At 42.7% G+C, this 18,500-nt stretch overlaps 1 protein-coding gene and 1 long non-coding RNA gene across 3 annotated transcripts in view; one reads left to right on the forward strand and one right to left on the reverse strand.

Moving 5' to 3' along the window:
* Positions 1–2,300: 2,300 nt before the first annotated feature.
* On the forward strand, positions 2,301–18,057 carry LOC130267333 (uncharacterized). Its single transcript, XR_008843148.1, has 3 exons — positions 2,301–2,402; positions 17,107–17,234; positions 17,935–18,057. It is a non-coding gene; the product is annotated as an uncharacterized LOC130267333 (long non-coding RNA).
* The window catches only part of LOC130267332 (protein NDNF-like), a 37,813-nt gene continuing 35,259 nt past the window's right edge, over positions 15,947–18,500 (reverse strand). For both annotated transcript variants that reach the window (XM_056516907.1, XM_056516908.1), the window contains exon 4: positions 15,947–18,248. In XM_056516907.1, coding sequence (XP_056372882.1) covers positions 16,885–18,248 — 1,364 coding nt within the window. In that variant the 3' untranslated portion in view covers positions 15,947–16,884. The remainder of the gene's footprint in view (positions 18,249–18,500) is intronic.

The following is an 18,500-nucleotide window of genomic DNA, read 5'->3' on the forward strand; positions in this document are numbered from 1 at the left end:
AGTAATGAATACATGGAGTCTGTGTTTAGGAAGCTTTTGGCTCATGATCCCTATATTAATATTCTGGGTGTGTTGTATACAGTAAAAAAAAAAAAAAAAAATGCGGTTCTAACGTGTGGGAAGGACCGAAACCCCTCCAAGGATTTGATGCAAGAAGTATGTTCAAGTAAAATATTATTTCTGGCTTTTGGTATATGGAATATAGTAAATCATTGTAAAGACAAAATAAATTGCCAACCCCTTTCAAACACTTGACTTGGGAAATAGAGATATTAAAAACAGGGTCTCTGTATGCTCTTAATAAACTGCTGTTAGTGAAGACTTCAGAAGACAGGGAGATAAGGGTTCTGGGTGGCATTAACTATTTTTTGGGCAGACATTTGTGTGGCACTATAATTTTTTGTAGACCACTTTGTATATACCTCACAAGTGTCACAGTCTTTACTTTTGACCCAAGTCCCTCTGTCCCTCGTTTTGAGTTGGGAATAGATTTGCTTTAAAAGGGTACTCCAGGTAAATAAAAGGTATCCTCTATTCACAAGATAGGGAATACATTTCTGATCTGATCGGGTCAGACTGCTGGGGCACTGGCTACTTACCCATTCTAGGAACAGAGAAGCCCCTACCCTCAAAGACGTGTGGGAGTGGCCCGCTCAGCCAATCATTGGCTGCACAGTGGGTGTAGCTTTATTATATTTTGGAGGCACAGTGTGTGTGGCACTATTAACTTCAGTGGACACAGTGTGTGTAGTTCATCATATTCATTGGGCACAGTAGGTGAAGCTCAATTATACTCAGGAGGCATGGCGGCTGTAGCCTTGCTTTATTCAGGAGGCAGAGTCTGTGTATTTCTATTATATTCAGAAGGCACAGTGTGTGTAGTTCTATTTTATTCAAGGGGTACAGTGTGTAAAGCTCTATTATATTCAGGAAGCACAGTGAATGTAGAACTGTTATATTCAGGAGGCATAGTGAATGTTGCAGTAACATATTAAGTCATACCTGAAGCTGCAAGGATGCAGAAAAAAAACTCAATCCTCCTGGCGCTCACCCGGTAGAAAAAGGTAATCAAATCGATGGATATAAATATAAGATCTTTATTCAGCGCTAATGGACTACGCGTTTCAAGGGGTGGGACCCCCTCTTCGTCAGGTCCTCTGATCAGAGGACCTGATGAAGAGGGGGTCCCACCCCTTGAAACGCGTAGTCCGTTAGCGCTGAATAAAGATCTTTTATTTATATCCATCGATTTGATGACCTTTTTCTACCGGGTGAGAGCCAGGAGGATCGAGTTTTTTTTCTGCATCCTTGTAGCTTCAGGTGTGATTTCCCCGACCGCTACTGTGTACCACAGAGACGGGCAGGATCCAGGCTGCTTCCGGACTTCATACCCTGATACTGGGTGTACAGGCTTCAGTAGGTGTTGTGCTCTGAGCATAACACCCCCAGGTGAGTAGTGTTGAGCGGCATAGGCCATATTCGAATTCGCGAATATTCGCGAATATATGGACGAATATTCGTCATATATTCGCGAATATTCGCATATTCGTTATATGCTCGTTTTATTTTCGCGTAAGCGAAAATACGCGCATGCGAAAATTAGCATATGAGGAAATTCGCATATGCGAAAATTAGCATATGCGAATTTTCGTATATGCGAATTTTCGCACGCCAGTCTCACACAGTAGTATTACAGCCTTTTTTTACACCACACAAGCTGGAAGCAGAGAGGGGTGATCACTGTGATGTGTACTGTGAAGAAAAAAAACAACAAAAAAAAACGAATATTCGTAATTACGAATATATAGCGCTATATTCGCGAATTCGCGAATTCGCGAATATGCGATATTCGCGAATAATATTCGAATTGCGAATATTCGCGAGCAACACTACAGGTGAGCAGTTATCTTTATTGCTGCCAATGTTAACCTCTGTACCATCGGAGTAACGGCACATGCTCTTGCGCTTTTGTCTGTTTTTGTTTTCACATATTGTACAAGAGTAACATATTAAGGAGGCACAGTGTATGTGCGGAACTATTATTTTCAGTGGGAACCCTGGGTATAGCTCTATTATATTTAGGAGGCATGGAGGGTGTAGTACTACTATATTCAGGGGCACAATGCATGTAGCTCTGTTGTTCTCAGGGGCACAGTTTGTTTAGCTTTATCATATTTAGGAGGTCCAATGGGTGTAGCTACACTATACTCAGGTGGCACCGTGTGTTGCATTATTATTATTAATTATTATTATTATTAGCTACACCAGCTCACCCCAACATGATGGCCGAAGAACAGATGCAAGTGCTAAATGGCACACCAATGCGATGCAGAAAAGGAAGAAAATCCAGCTCAAGGATGCTTCAAATCACGGCTTTATTTCAGGCCAGTTCACAAAGACAGGTAGACAATGACACGTTTCAAGTGCAGCTGCGCTCTTAGTCGTATACTGATTGCACAGATACACAGGTTTATATAGGGGAAACAATTACCCCGCAATGCAAGTCTATGGGAGGGGGCCTGCTGTGCTGTCTTGCCCCCTCGCATAGACTTGCATTGCAGGGTGGGGTGTGACGTCACACGGGGGTGGAGTTGTGATGTCATGATACTCCAGCCCCGTAGTCGTGACCCAGCAGACTTCGACTCCCAGAGGTGGGTGCTGCATGCGAGATAGCGGGGATCCCCAGCGGCCGGACCTCCGCAATCAGACCTCTTATCCCCTCTCCTTTGGACAGGGGATGGATAAGATGTCTTAGGGCCGGAGTACCCCTTTAAAGATGAGAAGGAATCATTATGAACTTCAGTACAGTGTCTAGATACAGCAGAAATGTTTTGGAGGCAAAGTGTAGAATGTCTGATAGGTGCTTCCGTATTCTTACTTTCAATGGGGTTGTGGTACAGCACACATACTGCATTCTGCAATTGGTGCATGAAACCAAATAGACCACATATGTGGAATTACAATTGGTATACTGTTTAATGGTGTATGTTTTACCAGTTACAGAAGAGTCAAATGCTTTGGTCACATGCATCACACTGCAGCAAGTACAGCGATTGTGTCCACATCTATATTATCCTTTATATGTAAGCCATGAAGACATGGTGGGCCGGGATGTCTGGAATAAACTGGTGGACACCAACTGACCAATGGTTGGTGCCCTCTTGGCAACACACCTGTATCCAGATTTAGAGACACATGAGTAGAGCGGGTCAGAAAGTATCATAGGCATATATCTAAGCACCCCTTTACATATAGAAAAAAATCAACTCTTTAATTGGTGGAAAATACTACTGGAGATGCATCTGGAATCTCTGCTTTTGTCTTACTCTGTGTCAGTAAGATGGAACGATTCTTGCTGAGAGCGATTTTCTTAGCTCTATTGAGAGACCACCTGGGGTGACCTCGTGGTAGGAGTCTGGATGTAATACAGATCAGAAGACAAACGACGGAAGATGGAAGCTTGAGATCGCGCTGCTGATAAGTGATGTAGGAGCAAGCAGGTAAGTATCTTTTTTGCAAGTTTATTCAGAACACACAATGGCCCTCATTTACTAAAGGATAACCGACGCTTTTTCTCGGTTATTGCGCCTAAAATTTGGTCGCATCCCGCTTGCGACCAAATCTGCGACTTAAATTTAGGCGCACAACCTACATTTTCTGAAACACTCCGAGATTTTTTTTTACCTACAAAATGGGCGTGTTTTACTCGAAAAGGGGCGTGAACCCGATAAAAAGAGAAAAAAAACCCGGAGTGTGAAGAAAACTCACAGGAAAACCTGTGAGTTTTGCTTCACAGAAAGCCGACAGCTCAGAGCTGTCGGTAAATTCCTCAAAACGGAATGAAGCCTGCTACCCCCAGCATGGAACCGGGTCTGTTCCATGTTGGGGCTAGTAGTAGAGGGGCTGAGGGATTGATCGCACTGGTTCTCACTTCTGAGACCCGATCCGATCAGATGTTATTAAGCAGGGGAGCGAGCGGCATGTTCCGATCCCCTGCAAGTACAATAAACTTTCATTTTTAAATTCCCCACCAGAAGCCCTGAATGGCCGGGACCGAGGAGCCAATCAGGGCTCCTGCCAGGGTTTTAAAATAGAAGCGCTGTGGTGGGTAAAGATGTATAGAATCGCTGGGGGGGGGGGGGGGGGTATATATCTGGCCCCTCCAGCGTTTCTATATATATTTCCCCCTGCTGCGCTATATCAAACTTAGTGGCCGCTGCGCTTGAATAAATGTACTGCCCCCCAGCGCTAGTATATATCTATACTGACCCCCGCTGCGCATATACTGACCCCCACTGTGCATATTTATATATATACTGCCCCCCCCCCCCCCCAAGCTGCGCATATTAATCTTCATCTTCTCCCTCCCCTGGCTGCCAATGAATGAAAACTCTATTAGCGGGGGAGCGGAGGGCTGCTGCCCGCTCTCGCTGCTAAGAGTTTGTCATTCATAGCGGGCAGCAGCTGCATATCATGCTGTGGGGGTCAGACATATGAATATATGTCTGACCCTCACATCATACATATACAAATGCCGGCTCACCGCTAGTGTTGCTCGCGAATATTCGCAATTCGAATATTATTCGCGAATATCGCATATTCGCGAATTTCGCGAATTTCGCGAATATAGCGCTATATATTCGTAATTACGAATATTCGTTTTTTTTTTTTTTTTTTTTTTTTTTTTTCTTCACAGTACACATCACAGTGATCACCCCTCTCTGCTTCCAGCTTGTGTGGTGTAAAGAAGGCTCTAATACTACTGTGTGAGACTGGCGTGTGAAAATTCGCATATGCGAAACTTAGCATATGCGAATTTTCATACATGCGAATTTTATCTATGCTAATTTTGTATATGCTAATTTTCACAACAGCAAATTTTCGCATACGCGAAATTTCGCATATGCGAAAATAAAACGAGGATATAACGAATATGCGAATGTTCGCGAATATATGGCGAATATTCGTCCATATATTCGCGAATATTCGCGAATTCGAATATGGCCTATGCCGCTCAACACTACTCACCGCTATGAATGACAAGTAAGCTATTGGCAGCAGCAGCGGAGCCTCTGCTCCCTGCACTGCTTTACTTGTCATTCATAGCGGTGAGCCGCCACATGTATATATAGATGCTGTGAGGGTCAGACCTATATCCATATGTCTGACCCCCACAGCATGATATGCAGCTTCTGCCCGCTATGAATGACAAACTCTTAGCAGCGTGAGCGGGCAGCAGCCCTCCGCTCCCCCGCTAATAGAGTTTTCATTCATTGGCAGCCAGGGGAGGGAGAAGATGAAGATTAATGTGCGCAGCTTGGGGGGGGGGGGCAGTATATATATATATAAATATGCACAGCGGGGGTCAGTATATGCGCAGCGGGGGTCAGTATAGATATATAATAGCACTGGGGGGGGCAGTACATTTATTCAAGCGCAGCGGCCACTAAGTTTGATATAGCGCAGCAGGGGGAAAGATATATAGAAATGCTGGAGGGGCCAGATATATACCCCCCCCCCCAGCGATTCTATACATCTTTGCCCACCACAGGGCTTCTATATTAAAACCCTGCCAGGAGCCCTGATTGGCTCCTCGGTCCCGGCCATTCAGGGCTTCTGGTGGAAAATTTAAAAATGAAAGTTTACAGTACATTGCAGGGGATCGGAACATTCCGTCCTCTCCCCTGCTTAATAACATCTGATCGGATCGGGTCTCAGAAGTGAGACCCGGTGCGATCAATCCCTCAGCCCCTCTACTACTACTCCCAACATGGAACAGACCCTGTTCAATGATGGGGGTAGTAGTACAAGCACTAATGTAGTCCGAATTTGCAGATACTTTTTTCTGTCGCACAGAATACATTTTGTGCCACAGAAAAAAAAACCTGCGACAGAAAGAAAGGGAAATTGGGCGACAGATTAGTAAATCACAAGGAAAAAAAAGACGAGTACACTGAAAAAAAAAACCTAACCGACACTCCAGTCTTAGTAAATGAGAGCCAATGTGTTTTAGGGTATTAATATAACCCTTTCATCACGCCTGACGAATGGGTTATTAATACCCAGAAACGCGTTGTGTGTTCTAAATAAACTTGCAAAAAGGGTAGTTACCTGCTTGCTCCTACATCTCTTATCAGCAGCGCGATCTCAAGCTTCCATCTTCCATCCTTTGTCTTCTGATCTGTTACACGTCGGTGGTCCCTCTCTCCATGTTATAGGATTAGGCACAACCACACCAGGTGAGTGCGTTCTTTATTCACCACTTTACCACCATCTGTACTAAGGATTCTTCACAAGGAAGCACTTCTGTGTATTTTATGTTTTCTGGATGTAATACAGTCATCTTCCCTCAAAAAATCTTTGTCTGTGGAGAAATTTCTGCGTGCCCGTTTCATCTCAGGTTCTTGATAACATGTGGTGGGTGATGCGAGCAGGTACACAGAATTGCATTAACCGCAGTACTTTGCCGATACGTGGTGGACACTTCTCTAGCTTCCTGTGCATTGCCTGTCAAAGTGACATCTAGAAAAGCAACAGAGAGTTTGGGATGTGGGACAGTAAAAGTAAGGTTACAGTGGTTGGTATTAAGAAAAGTGACAATAACCTGATACGGATGCTACACTGGAACCCCATATAAATATGAGATCGTCTATGTAGCGCCCGTACCAGATCAAACTATCAGAAAATAAATTATTGGGGGATTATTGCTAGGGACGGTGAAAATTTAGCTCCCATGGAAGCGCTGATCATTTGAATAAGTATTACATATAGTATTACATATTACATCAAACTCTGCAGTTGTTGCTGTGAAAAGGCTATGAAAAACAGCTCTAACCATAGAATGACCTGTGAGTCACTGGATTTATAGAGACTGTCGGTTCTCCAGACATGTCATATTGCAATAGGCCTGACGAAGCGTGGCTCTCCAGACATGTCTGATATAATATACCTGTGAAATAACACTTCTGGAGCAATTGCCACAGAACTTTTTGTGATGCAAATGACTAATTTTGAAGGTTAGAAATCACTTTATTGTTTTTTAAGGTTTTGATTGGTGACGCAACTACTGACCATGTGATCTTATTCTGCCACCAAGACACTATAGCTGGATTTCTACATAGCTGGCAATCCATTTGCATGACTGTCATGTAAGACTTTGTGCGCACACGCACATTATTGTGAACCTTACCTTTCCATTATAGTTTTTCTATGGGTTAGTTCCACTTCTGATTTGGCTTAAAATACTGCCCAAAATAAAGCCAAAAATCAAGCAGATACGGCTTTCCCCAGCTGATGTCCGCCATTAACCCCTCAGATGCTGTGATCAATACAGATCACGGCATCTGCGGCAATGCAGGTGTTAAATTGCCGCGGGGATCCGATCATCTAAAATGGCGGACGGAGATCCCCTCACCTGCCTCTGTCCATCTCCATGGATCTTCTGCTCTGGTCTGAGATCGAGCAAACCATAACAGAAGATTGTCGATAACACTGATCAGTGCTATGCCCTATGCATACCACTGAACAGTATTAGCATTCAAATGATTGCTATAGATAGTCCCCTATGTGGACATAAAGAGTGTAAAAAAAAAAAGAGTGTACAGAAAGAAAAAAAAAATTGAAAAATCTCCTCCCTTAATAAAAATGTAAATAGTCCCTTTTTCCCATATTACCCCCAAAAAGCGTAAATAAATTAATTAATAAACAAACATATTTGGTATCGCCGTGTGCGTCAATGTTCGAACTATCAAAATATAATGATAATGATCCCGTATAGTGAACGGTGTAAATGTAAAAAAATTAAATAAAAATAAAAAATATTCTAAATTACTGCTTTTTTGTCACATAATATTCCAAAAGGAAAAAATAATAATAATAATATATCACATATAAGCAAACTTGGTTCTTATAAAAACTATAGATCACAACCCCGAAAATGAGCCCCCATATATCTCTGTATACAAAAATTTAGAAAGTTATAGGTGGTCAAAATAGGGAAGTTTTAACCCCTTGCCGCAAAACGCCGTTTATAAATGGCACTGTGGCACGCGAGGGTTATGAAGCGAACTCATACCCACAGGGCCGCCATCAGGGGGGTACAGTCAGTACTCCAGTGAGGGGCCCGTGCCCCAGTTGCACCCCCTGCATCTGCCGCAGCACAGAAGCAAGGGACTGCTGCGGTCTCCTGCTTCCATGGCAGGTCCAGGACGCATTAAACTATAAGCCTATAGTTCAATGTGGCACTCAGGCTTGGCTGATTGACAGAGCGAAGAGCTTGAACTGTGTAAGGGGCCCCAAAATTTCTGATGGTAGCACTGCATACCCGGACGGTCCCGGCTGCTATTAGCAGCCAGGACCCGTGGCTAATGCCGGACAGATGTCCGGCATTAACTCTTGAGCTCAAAGTTGATGGCCGCGTCTAAAGTGAAAGTAAAAGCTTCCCGGCAGCTTGGACTGATCGGGACCATAGCGGTAAAATCGCGATGTCCCGATCAGCTAGGACGCAGCAGGAGGGTGCTTTACCTACCTCCTGCGCATCCGATCAGCGATTGATTGCTCCAAGCCTGAAATCCAGGCTTGAGCAATCAACCGCCAATAACACTGATCAATGCATTGATCAGTGTATTGAATAAATTTACTGCATGTTATAGTCCCCTATGGGGGCTACAACATTGCAAAAAAAAAAAAGTGAACAAAAAAAAGTTAATAAAGATGATTTAAAGGGGTACTCCAGTGCTAAGACATCTTATCCCCTATGCAAAGTATAGGGGAAAAGATGCCTGATCGCGGGGGTCCCGCCCCCTCCCATAGGCTTGTATTGAGGGGGCGGAGCGTGACGTCACACGGGGCGGAGCCGTGACGTCACAATACTCTGGCCCCGTGATCGGCAGTCATCTGACCCGGAGCAAACATGCTCTGGGGGCTGATGGTAATGGGGTGCTGCATGAAAGATCACGGGGGTCCCCCAGCGGCGAGACCCCCACGATCAGGCAGCTATGCACGGCGCGGCGCTCTGACGTCATGTGCCGCGCCGTTCAGCGCATAGCAATGACGCCGGGGACGCACGACGGAGGCCTGGAGCAGCGCGGACCCGACTCAGGTAATTATGCCACCGGGGATGGGGGGAGGCAACGGGGCAGCAGCGCAATGGGTGCCGCTGCCCCTTCTCTCCCCCTGGCTGTCGGCGCAGCTTCTCTCTCCCTGGCTATCGGCGCCGGCACCGATAGTCAGGGGGACAGAACGGGCAGCGTCGCCGATAACCAGGGGGTGAAAAGGGCCGACAGCAGCGCTCTAGACCCCAGGAAAGGCAGGGGGAGAGAAGCGGGCAGCGACGGCCTCTCTCCCCCTGCCTTTCCTGGGGGTGTATCGGCGTATAACACGCACACAGACTTTAGGCTAAAAATTTTAGCCTAAAAAGTGCGTGTTATACGCCGATAAATACTGTAAGTAGGGTATCATTTTAATCGTATGGACCTACAGAATAAAGATAAGGTGTCATTTTTACCGAAAAAATGTACTGCGTAGAAACGGAAGCCCCCAAAAATTACAAAATTTCGTTTTTTTTTTTCCATTTTGTCGCACAATGATTTTTTTTCCGTTTTGCCGTAGATTTTTGGGTAAAATGACTGATGTCATTACAAAGTAGAATTGGTGGTGCAAAAAATCAGCCATCATATGGATTTTGAGGTGCAAAATTGAAAGGGTTATGATTTTTAAAAGGTAAAGAGGAAAAACCAAAGTACAAAAACGGAAAAATGCTATGTCCTTAAGCGGTTAAACATACTTTTTTGTGAAAAAAAAAGTTTGTTTTTTTAAAAGCAGTACAATAATAGAAAAGTATGTAATCATGGGTATCATTTTAATTGTATTGACCCACAGAATAAAAACATGTAATTTTTACCGTAAAGTGTACAGCGTAAAAACAAAACCCTCCAAAATGTGCAAAATTACAGTTTTCATTTCAATTTCCCAACACAAATAATATTTTTTTTAGTTTTGCCATACATTTTATGGTAAAATAAAGATGTCATTACAAAATGCAATTGGTCATGCAAAAAAAAAAAAAAAGCCCTCATATGGGTCTGTGAATGTAAATATAAAACAGTTATGACTTTTAGTATGCGAGGGGACAAAAATGAAAAATAAATTTTTCTGTGTCCTTAAGGCCAAAAATGGGCTGCGTCCTTAAGGGGTTAAATATATGTTACAAAGTTACTACAATATAAATAGGCTGTCACTTTAGGCAGAGATAGTCATGGTGAGGCTTCACTTTCAGGCAGGGTAAACACTGGCTCACAACTGACGTACATGGGGCAAAAAAGTATTTAGTCAGCCACCAATTGTGCAAGTTCTCCCACTTAAAAAGATGAGAGAGGCCTGTAATTTTCATCATAGGTATACCTCAACTATGAGAGACATAATGAGAAAAAAAATCCATAAAATCACATTGTCTGATTTTTTAAAGAATTTATTTGCAAATTATGGTGGAAAATAAGTATTCGGTCAATAACAAAAGTTAATCTCAATACTTTGTTATATACCCTTTGTTGGAGATGACAGAGGTCAAAAGTTTTCTGTAAGTCTTCACAAGGTTTTCACACACTGTTGCTGGTATTTTGGCCCATTCCTCCATGCAGATCTCCTCTAGAGCAGTGATGTTTTGGGGCTGTCGCTGGGCAACACGGACTTTCAACTCCCTCCAAAGGTTTTCTATGGGGTTGAGATTTGGAGACTGGCTAGGCCACTCCAGGACCTTAAAAATGCTTCTTATGAAGCCCCTCCTTCGTTGCCTGGGCAGTGGGATCATTGTCATGCTGAAAGACCCAGCCAAGTTTCATCTTCAATGCCCTTACTGATGGAAGGAGGTTTTCACTCAAAATCTTATAATGCATGGCCCATTCCTTCTTTCCTTTACACAGATACGTCGTCCTGGTCCCTTTGCAGAAAAACAGCCCCAAAGCATGATGTTTCCACCCCCATGCTTCACAGTAGGTATAGTGTTCTTTGAATGCAATTCAGAATTTTTTCTCCTCCAAACATGACGAGTTGAGTTTTTACCAAAAAGTTCTACTTTGGTTTCATCTGACCATATGACATTCTCCTAATACTCTTCTGGATCATCCAAATGCTCTGTAGAAAACTTCAGACAGGCCCGGACATGTACTGGCTTAAGCAGGGTGACACGTCTGGCGCTGCATGAGTCCCTGGCAGCATAGTGTGTTACTAATAGTAGCCTTTGTTACTTTGGTCCCAGCTCTCTGCAGGTCATTCACTAGGTCTCCCGGGGGGTTCTGGGATTTTTGCTCACCGTTCATGATCATTTTGACACCACGAGGTGAGATCTTGCATGTAACCTCAGATCGAGGGAGATTATCAGTGGTCTTTTATATCTTCCATTTTCTAATAATTGCTCCCACAGTTGATTTCTTCACACCAAGCTGCTTGACTATTGCAGATTCAGTCTTCCCAGCCTGGTGCAGGTCTACAATTTTGTTTCTGGTGTCCTTCGACAGCTCTTTGGTCTTGCCCATAGTGGAGTTTGGAGTGTGACTGTCTGAGGTTGTGGAAAGGTGTCTTTTATACTGATAACAAGTTCAAATAGGTGCCATTAATACAGGTAACAAGTGGAGGACAGAGGAGACTCTTAAAGAAGAAGTTACAGGTCTGTGAGAGCCAGAAATCTTGCTTGTTTGTAGGTGACCAAATACTTATTTTCCACCATAATTTGGAAATAAATTCTTTAAAAATCAGACAATTTGATTTTATGGATTTTTTATTCTCATTATGTCTTTCATAGTTGAGGTATACCTGTGATGAAAATTACAGGCCTCTCATCTTTTTAACTTGCACAATTGGTGGCTGACTAAATACTTTTTTGCCCCACTGTATAATGCAATCAGAAAGTTTTTATACCCTTTTACTGTAAAAAAAAAAAAAAAAAAAAAAGAAAACAAATATGTTTTCCTCAGCATTCTGCAATCGATACTCCATATTATTAAAACAAAAGTTTGGAAATTTTTGCCAAATTATTCAGACCCTTTGTATGACACTTGATATTTAGCTTTGGGGTCTCTCATATCTCTTCAAAATTCAGGTTATTAAATATGATTTGGAAACACACAACTCTGTCTATATAAGGTCTCACAGCTGACAATGCATATTATAGTGAAAACCAGGCCAGGGGGGGCGTAAACTGCCTGTAGAGATCAGAGACAGGATCGTTTGGAGGCAGAGATCTGGAGGTTGGGACAAAAATATTTTTGCTGCACTGAAAGTTTCCAAGGGCACAGTGGCCTCCATAATTTTTAAATGACAGACTCTTGCCTCAACCAGGACCCTGACAAACTAAGTAATTTGGTGGGGGGGGGGGGGGGGGGGAGAGAACACGGAGAGACCTATAAATGGCTTTCAGTGATGGTCTTCATCCAACATGACAGAGCCTGAGAGGATCTGTAGAGAAGAACTGCAGAAAATCCCCAAATACAGGTGTGCAAACCTTGTGGCATAATTCCCAGGAAGACTGCCAAAGGTGCTCAAGTACTAAGAAAAAGGCTGTGATTACTTATGTCAGGGCTTTCCAAACTGGGTGCGCGACACATTAATGTTTCGACACCAGTCCTCAGGTGTGTCACAGGACCGCCCTGTACCACAGCAGCAGCCGCCGCTGCTCGTCACTGTCCTTAAATTGCCATGGCCCCTGTTGTTGATCTTGAATAGGCAGCCAGCACCAAGGTCATTTTTAATCAGTGAGCAGCGGTGGCTGCCAGGACTGATGAGTTACTCCCCTGATGTCCTGCCGAGGGGCAGGAGGGGGTATGGGGTTGGGAAGTGGCACAGCATGGGATCAAGGGGGAGAGTGAAGGGACACAGAGGGGGAACAAGGGGGAGAATGAAGTGACAGAAGGGGGAAACAAGGTGGGGAATTATGTGGCACAGGGGTTCAGGAAGGGGATGTAATGAAATGGCATGTTGGGGGGGAATGAAGTGACATAGGGGGTCATAAAGAATGAAGTGACCTAGGGGGTCATAAAGGGGAGTAAGGAAGTGCCACAGGGGAAATGAAGGGGTGGAATGAAGTGACACAGGGGGGAATCATGGTGTGGATGAAGTGACAAGAGGGGGATTAAAGGGGGGGATGAAGTGGCACAGCTGGAGATCAAGGGGGAGAATAAAGGAACACGGGGATCAGGTGGCAGAGCTGGGGATCAAGGGGGAGACTGAAGTGACATGGGGTGATCAATGGGGAGGTAATGACATGACATCACAGGGGGTGATAAGAGGGGTGATGAAATGGCACAGGGGGTAGTGGCGACATTTGTAATGCTAATACTAGATAATAGTATCATGTCGTAGGACTCACAACGTGATATGTGCAATTGGTGGTACGGCGAGGAATGTGTCATCAAACTATGCACGTTATGAAAAGTTTGGAATTCTCCGACTTATCTCAGTGCAATATTTTAGTTTTTTCCTTTTCAATAAATTAACAAAGATTTCTACCATTCTGTTATCACTTTGTCATTATAGGATGTAGGGTATTGAGTGCAGAATGATGTGAACGGAGCCTAAGTTACATAGGTTAACAAAGGATAGTTGGACACCTAATTTTAAAAACAAGTCAAAAATATACTTTGTTAAATATATGTTTATTTAAATGTGTGCATATAACCCAACAGGAAGAATGAAAATATACAATAAATATTCTTTATTGCTAGTACCATACCAAGCAACAAATGAGCACAGGCAAAGCCATACATGGGTGTGATGTGATTATAGCATTTCGTGTTGTCGAGGCTATAGCTTTGTAAACAATTTTTTTACTGTCCCTGTTTATCTTAAATGAAAACTGGAAAAAATTTGCACTAGGTCGTAATAAAAAATTTCCTATACTTTTCGTTTCTCCAACTCGACCAAGCAAATAAACTCTGTAGTGTAGTCCTGCAGTCTTTCGGTCTCATACTTTCTTCCATTTGTCACCTACTTTCTGATAACCATACTTACATAATCGCATTCAGTCCCCTGTTCTCCCATTATCTTCTTCCATATCTTCTTCTGCTCCGGGGATGACTTGGAGCATGAGTAGAGCTTCAAGACATCATTGCTCCTGCATCTGTGCTGGGTCCCGCTGCTAGCAAACACTTTGCTAGCAGCGGGACCCAGCAGAAATGCAGGAGCGGTGACGTCAGGAAGCTCCATCCATGCTCCAAGTCGGCACCGGAATGGAAGATACGGAAGAAGATAATGGGAGAACCAGAGCATGGAGTGGGAACAGGTAGGTATGGTTGTCATCAGTGTCACCTGCACTACCTGTCTGTATTGACAGGTTAGTGCAGGTGAAACTGATGAAAGATAGAAGCAGAAGTAGGAGACAGATAGAATTAATATGGCTGCAGAATCAGACTACACAGAGTTTGTTGTCTGTTACTATGGAGATCCTTTGTCACCTTAAGGCTAAGTTCCCTAGTGATTTTTGGAATACTGTCACTGCAGTTTTTGAGCCAAAGTGTTTCCATTATATTCCCAATTCCTTTTGAATACACTGGCTTTGGCCCAAAAATTTCAGTGGCAGTTTTCCAAAAAAACGCCAGAAAAAAACCTGTGTGGAAACCTAGCCTAAGAGTTAGAGAGACAAAACATTAGCAAAGCCCCACCTCTGCATCGTCTACAGAACGGTGATCTCTAACCCCTGTCTCACTTGGTAAGAAGGCCACTACATTTTGTGAATTACTTGCCAAGAACTCTCTTCTTTTACTTCTACGGGAGGTACAGAAATAGCAAACTTGTGTTACTTCACTGTTTACACAACTCCAGGCCACCTCCGGCAACCAAAAGCAGGCTGAATCGGGCCGGGAAGACCTTGTTCCTTGTTGGGAATAGTAATGAGCGTCAGGGGCCATATTCGAATTCACGATATTTTGCTAATATATTGACGATTATTCATCCTATGTTTGCGAAATTCGCATATTCGCTATGTTCGTTCACTTTTTTTTTCCATGCGAAAATTAGCATAAATTCACATAAAAGTTCACATAAAAATTTGCATGTAAGAAAAACCCACAAAAAAAGAATATTCGTCATTACGAATACATAGCACTATATTCTAAATATTCGTGAAATCGCAAAGTGCCGGTATTCGCAATAAAAATTTGCATACGGATATTCGTGCTCAACACTTCTACCTCCTTAAAGGGGTATTCCAGGAATTTTTTTTCTTTGACTATGCTACAGGGGTTGTAAAGTTAGTGTAGTTCATAATATAGTGTCTGTACCTGTATGTGACGGTTTTCTCACAATTCTTATGGGATTTTCACCCCAATATTTATTTAACAGCATACAAAATTACTGTAGTCTCGGATTTTTCCCAGCTAGCAATGCGGCCGAGACCTGACATACTAGTCAGCTGATGACGGGGAGCCTGTCTGCTTCACTGGGTGGAGGGATCGCTTGGTAGGAGAGAGATCAATCTGTAACTAATTTTCAATCAGGGTGCCTAATGCAACAGCTGTAGGCACCCTGATTGAAACCCACAGGTCTTTTGAATGGCTGCAGCTCATTTATGTTTCAATGGGTGGGGTGGCTGATGTGTGGGAGGGAGGAAAATGGAATTGTGGGATTTGTAGTCAAAAAAAGAAAAGTCAAACAGGAAATACCAGTTCACAAAAACCTAGCCATTTAGCCCCAAGACAAGCGCAGATCCTTCCTAAGCATGTCCATTACTGTCTGCCAGGTACGTACTAAAATCACCTTATGGTGGATAACCCTTTTAAGGGTTATTTCAGGACATATGTTTAGAGTATGCCATCAATGTACAATTTGTGAGTTGTGAACTGTCCTTAAAGCATAAGTATCATGAGGAAAAACGTATCCCCTATCCGAAGGATAGGGGATAAGTTTTTCCTCATGATACTTATCATTTAACATTAGCTCCATACCATACTATATTATGGTCAATAGACAAGTATAACTAATACCACTTGGTCCATTTTGACATTGGTCCATTTGGACTTGGTCCATTTTGATGGTGGCATCTTGTATATATTGTTGGTACAAATGCACAGGAAAAACATTTTCAGGCGGCATAGGACATATTGATCTAATATAAATAAAACACTTAGTATAATAAAGTAATACGAACAATGCTGTACATTTCAATCCAGTTTCTATTAAAATAGTAACCTCCCATACAAGTATTATACATTATTTACAGCAACCTGACATCTGGAAAAAGGGAAGTAATATGAACAGTGATATGAACATTTTTTTACTTCCCTGCCTGTTTAAAGGCTAGTTTTACATGGGTGTTCTAGGGATGTATTTCTGTGTCCATATTGCTACCGCAGTGGCCAGCTAGGGTCATCAGACCCGTGGCCAGGCTAGTACTTGTGGAAATAATTCAGACACAAAAATGTGAAACCAGCCTTAAAATGTGTCCTCATATAACCTGATCTTAGGATCTGATACTGCTGGGATCCCCAGTGATCAGCTGCAATGAGCAGGGAAACCTCTCAACAATCCCCCTCCAGCACCACCGCAGGAGAAATGAAGCATTGCATTGTGCCCAGTGAAATCAATGAGCAGTACATCTTCTAGACAGACACTCTTCGCAGCTGCTCTCTTATTCACTAGATAAGGGTCCTTATAAGGAAAACTCTTGACAGTCTTAATTCAGTAAAAACCACCATAAAGCTGATGTTATTATTGTTGAAAATATATAGTTCCTATTTTTGCAATTATTGGGGTTGGTCAGTAATGTCCATCATCATTCAATCAGAATATGTATACGATAAGTAATTGCCTTTAATACCCTGTAAAAAGTTAAGTAGTGGGCATGATGTCTGCAATGTTCTTGAGATGTTCAGATCTTTAGATGTCCTCATAATCTACTCAAGTACACCACTCCTGAGCCTTTACAACCTGACTTGGGAACTTTATTGTGTTGTTATGGAGGCTAATAAAGTACAGGTCTATAAGGTAGGATTTACCTGGTTTCAAATCTGTTATGTTTTCTTCTAAAGTTGTTTGACTTCCAGCTTGTCGACAAACTACCTTCTCAGCCCTTGACCTAGCATTGGTATTTAAGCAGCTGTTCTGGTGTTTGTGTATCAGCTTCAGGTCCAAATGATGTTCTAGGTGTCTGACATAGATACAGTACTTGGTTCCAGGGCCGCTTCCAGTCCAGGTCACTGTGGCAGAGGAGCATGTTCTCTTGGATACGGACATGTTGATATCAGGAGGTAAGCTGGAAAATGGCAAATGGTTGCGTGCAGTAGTAGTAAAGAGCTTCACCAAGCCTGGACCGCCTTTACTTGATTTTAGACTGATGATAAAGTTATCTTTTGGATTTCCTATAAGTTTGAAATTATAGGCTCCTTGAAGACTTTTAGAGACTTCAATTTGGCCATTTACCGTGATCTGTATATGAGCTTTATGGAGGCAGGAATGGACAAAAAGCCATCTAAGTCCACTGGCAGATGGATCAATGCTCATTATTTTAACACCTTTACGTTTCAGAAAAACATTCACGATTTCTTCTTCGGCAAGTTTTGGTATCTGGGATCTTTGTTTGGGCTTGGTCTCAGCAAAAGTACCAGTGTAGGCCACACTAAGCCCATCCTTAGAATTAATGGCAAATACATCAAAGAAATAAAGACTTTTAGGCTTTAGGCCGTATACAGTTGCATTTAGGGAAGTCCCCACACACATTCTTTGACCTCCTGCCCAGGTTTTAGAAGACAAAAAGTTATCATCCCCCTCCATACCCAGAACCTTCACACTTTTATAGGACTTTGGGTAAGAATATACTTTGCTTTTGGACTTTTCTGTAATTATATTCATAGATTTCTTTCCTTTGGTATCCAAATTGTCTTGTTCACTTTTAGCATCTTGCTCAGTGGCGCACAAAGTCTTATAGTTATGTCTCCTATTGATGAATAGGCAGTACTCAACCTCGATCTCAGAAGGTCCCAAGCTTGGTTCCCAAGATAAATCAACTTTATTTTCTTCCACCGAAAGGACATCTACTCGAGGGTCCTCAGGGAGAATAGGCCATGGGACAGATTCATCCCCTTGGTTCAAGACAAAGACCTGGAAGCTGGTGTCAGACTCAAGTGACATGAAGTCAAGAAAGTAATAGCCATCCGACGTCACTATGGATGAGAATGATTCTTCCCCATTTCCTTTGATAGAAAATATTCTCTGAGGGCCTATGTGATGATACTTTTTTTTAGGAATTAGGTGCTCAGAATAATCTATAAAAAAAGAATAGAGATATTAAATTAATATATACAGTATCTCACATAAGAGAGTAAACTCCTTACATTGTTGTAAATATTTTATTATATCTTTTCAGGCTAAAATCCAACATGAGAACGACCTGCTGGTCTAAGGAATATAGGGTTAAATGCATGCTTTATGGTGGACCTGCGTAAGGAAGGGGCCAATGGAAGAATTTAATACAAAACACTATTATTTTCTTTTGTGGTCTGTAATATTTTATCAGC

Source organism: Hyla sarda, chromosome 4, assembly GCF_029499605.1.
Source record: "Hyla sarda isolate aHylSar1 chromosome 4, aHylSar1.hap1, whole genome shotgun sequence".
Classification (NCBI taxonomy): Eukaryota; Metazoa; Chordata; class Amphibia; order Anura; family Hylidae; genus Hyla; species Hyla sarda.